The sequence below is a fragment of the Aulostomus chinensis genome, chromosome 20, assembly GCF_037954235.1.
Source record: "Aulostomus chinensis isolate RoL2024-O1b breed Wild chromosome 20, RoL_Achi_v1.0, whole genome shotgun sequence".
In the NCBI taxonomy this organism is placed as follows: Eukaryota; Metazoa; Chordata; class Actinopteri; order Syngnathiformes; family Aulostomidae; genus Aulostomus; species Aulostomus chinensis.
This window is the reverse complement of record NC_141339.1, coordinates 23,266,066-23,272,716: the sequence shown is the minus strand read 5'-3', so window position 1 is coordinate 23,272,716 and position 6,651 is coordinate 23,266,066. Positions and strand designations below refer to the sequence as shown.

Here is a 6,651-nt window from a genome sequence, read left to right as displayed (position 1 = left end):
ATCCTCGCCAACGCTGCTGGGTGTTTTCTCACTCGACACAACAAGAAAGAGCTCACATGGCAACATGATGTGACATGACGCTGACTTGAACACTCGTGTGTCATGTTCCCTCACCTCCGGTCCACGGACACAACTTACTCTTCTCCCAGCGTATCGTGTGCCAAGTTTCACTGCAACATGAGCTAGGGAGTTGTTGAATGCTAATGCTAGCTGTAAGCCAAAGGCAGCTAGTGGATTATTAAATGAGTGTGTGTGTGTGTGTGTGTGTGGGGGGGGGGTGCTTGGTTTTAAATATTGTCCAGTGTCCTTCCAGGTTAATTAATAATTACCTACAAAATACAAGTTTCAGGTTGGAACGCGGCAGCACAGCATCCACCATTCCTGAAGAACACCAACTAAATAATAAAAGTTTTTTTAAAAGGTAGTTTCTTTAACAGTAAAAAAAAAAAAACAAAAGTAACAAAAATTGTTTTTTTAATGCAGCATTAAAATGACAAACACTTTAGATGATACACAAAAAAAACACAACAATGCCCTTTTTTTCTGCTACAGTATTCGGCTGGAGTGCGACCTTCATGTGAATAATTGGTTTTAGTCCATAAAAACACATAGTTTTAAAATAACCCATATGAGAAGTGAATAAGCAGACACAGTGGATGTTCAAACAGAGGACTACCTCTGGTTGAGGCAGTCTTGCTTCATATGTCACCCTTGAGAGAGGCTTGGTGAACTTCTAAATGTCAATTTCTCCACATGCACTCAACTAGATGAGCTCGAAAAGCCAGTGTAGGCGGACCAGTGGTTTCACCGCTGAATTAACTCCTGATATTCCCACAGAGAGACATTTTTAAAGAGGACACGTCACTTGTCCCCTACTGGCAAAGAAACTCTTCTAGGTCCAGAGGTTGTTGTCGTAGTAGTTGTCATTCCCAAGCCAAAGTCTGTATTCAGCAGTTTCCTCTGCAGAAACGCCGGACAGAAGGTGGAGATGTAGGCTTCTTTGAAGCCTGAGTTACAGAAACAGTACACCAGCGGGTCCAGCAGGCAGTCGATGTAAGACAGGACCATGAGGCTGTCGTAGACCTGAACCGCGATGTTCTCTGCAACGCTCAAGTCATGCAGCCGAACATAGAGCAGCACCGCTCGGGCGATCGTGGCGGGCAGGAAGCAGATGGAGAAGACGATCACGACAGACAAGACCACGAAGACGGCTCTCCTGAGTTTGGCCTTCTCCCCAACGGTCTTCTTTCTCAGCCGTTTGACAATTTGCACAGTGCAGTAGACGAGCACGATGAAGGGGATGATGATCTGGGAGAAGAAGACAACCTTGGCAGGAAAAATTGGTCAGAGTTAAAATCACCAATATCCATCATTCAATGATGCCAAAATGATCGTTTGACTTGTGACCTGGTGGCAATGGAAGGACCCATCAGCGTTCACCTTCTGTCAGTGTTCGTTCTGTACAGGTGCTGATCATGGCTGACTACTTCTGGACAAACTAAAATCCTGTGTAAACCAGCATACAAAGAGGAGGCGATGTGATCAAAACTGAGGTATGCTAACCTACCCATTCACTACCATTCATTGTGCTAAGCTAACTCGTGTGGGTCTTAGCTCCATATGCTAGCACAAAGAAGAGAAGGGTCTCTATCTTCTTTTCTGGCTCTGAGGATGATGGGCAATGAGAGAATTTCCCTAAAAGTTGATGTTTTTTTGTTTTTTTTAATGTTTGGGGTTTGGGCTAACTCTTGTGGTAGCTGTGTTGCTGCTCACCAAAAAACATTTAAACAGCAGCTGAAAATATTTGACATTTCTGACTACAACTCAGGGTTTGACAAAAAGGATGGCCCAGTTGCCTGCAGTGGGGAAGGTAAAATGCCGAGCTGGAGACACACCAAGAAAAACTCAGAGCAGTTTTGCAATTTGGGCTCTTTTGTTTTGTTGATAGCTTCCTTGGGACTCTCAGGTGTTTGTGTGCTGGCATCTCAGAGGACCACCATTCTTTGTTCCTCCTGTTCAGATCGCTTTAAATTAAAAACCCTACTGTCCAGAGAGTGCTCTCTTTTTTTTTCAGGCTTTGTGTTTCCATCTGTCACGCTATTGCGAGGTGTAAACATGCAATGCGACGCATGATGCAATCCCGCCGTTACATCAGCGACACTCTTCAGGTTTTGTATTGAGGCCCTCGGGCCATTGCCATTCCTCCAGAAATTCACCAAACTGGTATAATGTTCAATAAGGAAGAATAACAGAATTGTTTTGCAAAGCAACTCATTAGAATTTGATTAAAAGGCAAACAAGGAGTGTTTTTTTTTCACCCTTAGAGACAGCAACCTCCTCTTGAGGTCCGCTCACTGACACCAAACTTTCTGGTTTGATATCTGCTTCCTGAATTATATAACATTTTATGAAAATTAGGGTGAAGATAGATTTATAGGGTTATGACTTGACGGTGTTATTCTGATTTATAGGGTGATACAGAGAACACTGCCCTTGTAAAAACCTCGGCCTATAAAATGTCAACATGAAACAAAACTTTTAGAACTCAAGCTTCATCGACCCTCTGGCAATGTGTGTGAAGTTTAATTTTAACGACAGAAACAGGTCCTGGTAGAAGTGTGATGTCATTGTGTAGAAGTGCGTAAAGGTTGACGCTGCACGGGTGGAGCGCTCTGCCCTGCACGAGGAAGCATTTTTCTGCAGGGAAACTAAAACTACGAGATGCTGTGATGCCTGGAAAAACTTTGTTTTTCTGCCAATGACGGGCTGTTATTCAGGAAATGAGTTTATTCGATTAACTATCAAAGCAAACAAATGCAACCATTGTTCATACTTTACTTTGACTCTCAGGGAAGTGTGGCCAAAGGGTGAGAAGGCACCACAACAGGACGGTCGTTGTTCTTAGCCCTGGTTCCTGAGAGCCCAAGATTTTAATCACAACTAATTATTTGTCATTTTATTGCACCTTTTTAAATGCTTTTTTAATGCACTTACATTGTGATAATGGATCAATTGTCTCGTAATTATCACAAGATAATGGCATTTAAAAAGTAGTCACGAGCGCGGCCTTTCACGGCCTCCGTATCGTCACTGGAACCTCTGAGCCCCGCCAGCTACTCTATGTTCAAGTGCACCAGAGCTGAATTGTGTTTTACCAACTACTTTCATGTTTTCTAACATCAAAACTGCTCACTTCTGGTTATCTTGTGACCCGCTGGGCTTCCCAACCCACACCTGCTGTGTCCTGAGGCCTTTTGTTCAAGCTCCCATCTGAATGACATTGGGTGTCTGTGTCATAGATCAAAGGAACTGACGCCGAAGCGCTACCTCTCTGAAGGTGTCCGTCACATCGTGGTAGTAAGTCTCGATCTCGCGGCCGTGGCTGTTGCAACACTCGAAGGTTTTGACCATGGTGGGTATGGTGAGGGGCAGCAGGAGCAACCAGATGATGATGGAGATCTGAGGCGACTTCTTCAAGGCTTTGACAAAATTCTTCCTCCCGAGGTGGACCACGCTGAAGTAGCGGTCGATGGACAAGGTGATGAGGAAGGCGATACTGGCCCCCCGGTTGAGAAACAGCATGAAGAGCATGGTCTTACACACCACTTGGTTGGAACTTCGGCGCTCGCCGTGCTGGTAGTGGTAGGCCTTGGCAGGAAGACACGCCACCAGCAGGAAATCAGCAACCACAATATTGAACAGGAAGACGCTTTTTTTCTTCCAGAACTTGAACCTTAAGAGGAAGTTATTGGCAAAGCTGTTAATGGATTCACTGTTTGTGTTCATCATGAAGGATCAGAGGTGCAGACATAGAGCTTCACTTTTACCCCATCACAATCTCTGCACCTACGAGGACAATGAAGCGTAGGGAACCCTTTAGAAACACAAAAATAGAAGTTGCAGGGTCATCCTCCTTTCTCTTAGTCTGAAGAGGCTCTTCTGACCTCTTGAAGACCAATGTTATACTTTTGAGGTGACAAATGTACCACTGAGGGTACATTCTTCAAAAGTGTACCTTTAAGTACAAAAACTCCATTGTTTGGGGTGTGTAGAAAGTTTGACAGTCTCGTTGTATTAATTCAAAGTATGACCTGTATTTTTTTTTTCTACGTTCACACTTGAGAAGCAGAAAGTCCGGTGTTATAGACGATTATCAGCATCTCATTCAAGTTCCTGTTTCATCTGCAGTCTTTGAGGTGACTGTGGATCAGGGAGGGCACGTGTGGGACTCACCGCCCAGATTAGAATTCCTGTTAGATGACGAGCCCATTGACCATTCAAAGAGACATCTGCTGTTGGTCGTCAGCTGCTTCTCATATTTGACCGTCGGCTCGTTTGTCTGCCTGTTTGTTTGTTGTGAGGTCAGAAGCACCCTCGGTGCTCGGTGATGGTTTATGGGGGTAGCAGGGGTTTGCTTTTGTCTCATTTCTGGTGAGTTAACATCTTTCACAGAAGATATTGGTTAGTCGTCACTGGTGTGACAAAATCTACCACTTTAGATCCAAACCGTGCATTGACGCTTTCCTGCCTCCAGTACTGGAGCAGATGTTTGCAGCGATTAGCATTTCATCCTGGAAGGAAACTCAAAACTGAAACGGAATGTGCTGCATATTTTTGCATGTCAACAGGGCCGAGCAGAGCTCTGAGTGTCTGCTGATTATGAGTGTACCTGAATGCATGATTCACTCCATCAGACTTTGAACTTGTGTTAATCAGGGGGAACATCACCAGCTCCACATGTGAGCAGCGTTTGTTGGATCATGTTGCAGGGGAGAGAAGGTACTTGCACCAGTAGGTCAAAGGGAACTTCGACCTTAATGATACTTGTCATACTAAGATGTACAGGAAAGTGCTGATGTGGGGATGAGTCACGCATCATCACTTATCAAGATGGTATCTCTGGCTTGTCTTGGCCACCACTACATTCTCAGCTTGATTTGTACGAGAAAAACATCTGATTGTGAGTTCCTAAAAGACACTTGTTGTGTTGGACATCGCGAAGGAGGCACCGAGCTACGACTCTGCACTTTGTTGTTTCATCTTAGCTGTCAAGTTGATGAGTCTCTACTGGGAACCAATCCTGCTTTTTGCCTTTTTATGGTTATTTTTGCTCTGTTGAACATAAACACCATGTCTCATGGTATATTAACTATCTCAGGATCTATGAATTGTGATTTTTTTTTTCATCATTACTGTGTACAAAGAATCATGAGTCTGTGAATCCCAGCCCGACTGCACACAGAAGTTGAAAGATTTTCTTGGTCTACTTGTTACGCGTAAGGAACAGGGAGTAGTAGGGATTGTGTTTTGTCATACCTGAAGACAAAGATGTAGAGGACAGACAGGTTGAGAGGCAGACCCAGGACAAATTCTCCAATCATCAGGCAGGAAAGGGTTACATATGTCACATCGCTCTGTGTGAGGCAGTCGTCGATCGATGAGTTTGTAGTCATGTTTTGCGTGCTGTGCTCTACTGTAGTAGTCATACCGCCACAGCAGGACAGCAGAGGTTTTATTTGGTGGAGAGTCGCTTTCAAGTTAAGTCCTTCGTCCCGGAGATGGCTGCATCTGCCTCTGACCCAGAAATCTTCACTCGCTTCTCACTATGATCCGCCAAATTCAACAGTCCCCTTCCGAGAGCCCTACGGAGATTCTGGAGTCCTGTCAAGGGTTGGCTGTCTACATCAAAACATTCTGAGGCAACGCTGAAAAAGTGGAGGGGGGGGGAGTGAAGCCAGCCTCTCCCAGTGTGTCTGTGAACCGTTTGTGCCTCTGATTCTTGAGAGAGGAAGAATTTATAGTCAGCTGGAGGTGTGGTTTAAAGAGAGGAGTTTTCTGACTGAGCACGAGGATGCAGCAGAACCCTCCTGACGCAACAAGCGTGAAGGCAGATATCAAATCCCATCAGGAGTGATGACATGACGGACAGAGTTTCGGTTTGGGGTGGAAAGGTTTTTCTGGAAACGAGCCGTTCAAGGTGCTTCCCAGTCGTTTGGGAAAAATGCCTGTGAAATTCCTCAGGTGGTTGTCCGTGAGAACCCACCGTGCCTGCACATGTCGAGCTTTATGTTTCCATATGTTGATGATGACCAGAGGGGGAAAGCTGTGGTAAACGGCCTCTCCAAGTCCTAGATCAATGCTGCAGTGGCGTTGTGTAGATGATGGAGGGTTGTTTTACAGACCGATTTACAGAGAACATTAGCGTGCTTCTTGCTGTCATTACTGTTTAATCTGACTCCAAACAGTAGATGGCGTATTATAAAATACAGGGTAGAGGTGGGAACATCCAAGTACAACGCAATACTTTGATCATCATAGTATCACGATTCAGCAATTCTGCGATATATTGCAAAACAACTCACCCTTTAAACATCATGATGTCTGTGTAACAGATCTAAAAAGTAGGAATTATATGTTTTACTGCATTGTGCTAGAAGTTAAAAAAAATAGATAAAATGATAGTCCAGGCGTTGTTGAGCCTCTTGAATACATGAGAGGCTCGACAACACCAGCTGTTGTGTCACAGCACCAGGACTTGGCGCCAGTCTCTCATTGAAATGCAAAATATGGCGTCAGATAGCTGTCAAAATCATGAGAGCGCAAATACAAACTAAACGAGCACAGGATCAGGAATTGAGGGCATAAGGACCG

General features: G+C 44.6%; 1 protein-coding gene and 1 long non-coding RNA gene across 2 annotated transcripts in view; one reads left to right on the top strand and one right to left on the bottom strand.

Annotated features, from left to right (window-relative positions):
• Window positions 1-324: 324 nt before the first annotated feature.
• LOC147243312 (uncharacterized) overlaps window positions 325-6,651 on the top strand; it is a 10,702-nt gene continuing 4,375 nt past the window's right edge. The window contains exon 1 of the long non-coding RNA XR_015110615.1: window positions 325-1,553. This is a non-coding gene — a long non-coding RNA (uncharacterized LOC147243312). The remainder of the gene's footprint in view (window positions 1,554-6,651) is intronic.
• Window positions 490-5,785, bottom strand: LOC147243313 (12-(S)-hydroxy-5,8,10,14-eicosatetraenoic acid receptor-like). Its single transcript, XM_086189670.1, has 3 exons — window positions 5,317-5,785; window positions 3,328-3,733; window positions 490-1,326 (listed from the first exon to the last, which is right to left on the bottom strand). Exons 1-3 carry the CDS (start codon window positions 5,484-5,486, stop codon window positions 862-864), a joined length of 1,041 nt encoding a protein of 346 aa, XP_086045796.1. The 5' UTR covers window positions 5,487-5,785; the 3' UTR covers window positions 490-861.

Bases quoted from the DNA above. Each gene is read 5' to 3' on its own strand.
- LOC147243313 (XM_086189670.1), bottom strand. From the start codon at position 5,486: ATGACTACTACAGTAGAGCACAGCACGCAAAACATGACTACAAACTCA. The intron at 3,734-5,316 runs GTATGACAAAAC...CTTCCTCTTAAG, and splicing joins CTCTACATCTTTGTCTTCAG to GTTCAAGTTCTGGAAGAAAA. The intron at 1,327-3,327 runs GTAGCGCTTCGG...TTTCCTGCCAAG, and splicing joins TGACGGACACCTTCAGAGAG to GTTGTCTTCTTCTCCCAGAT.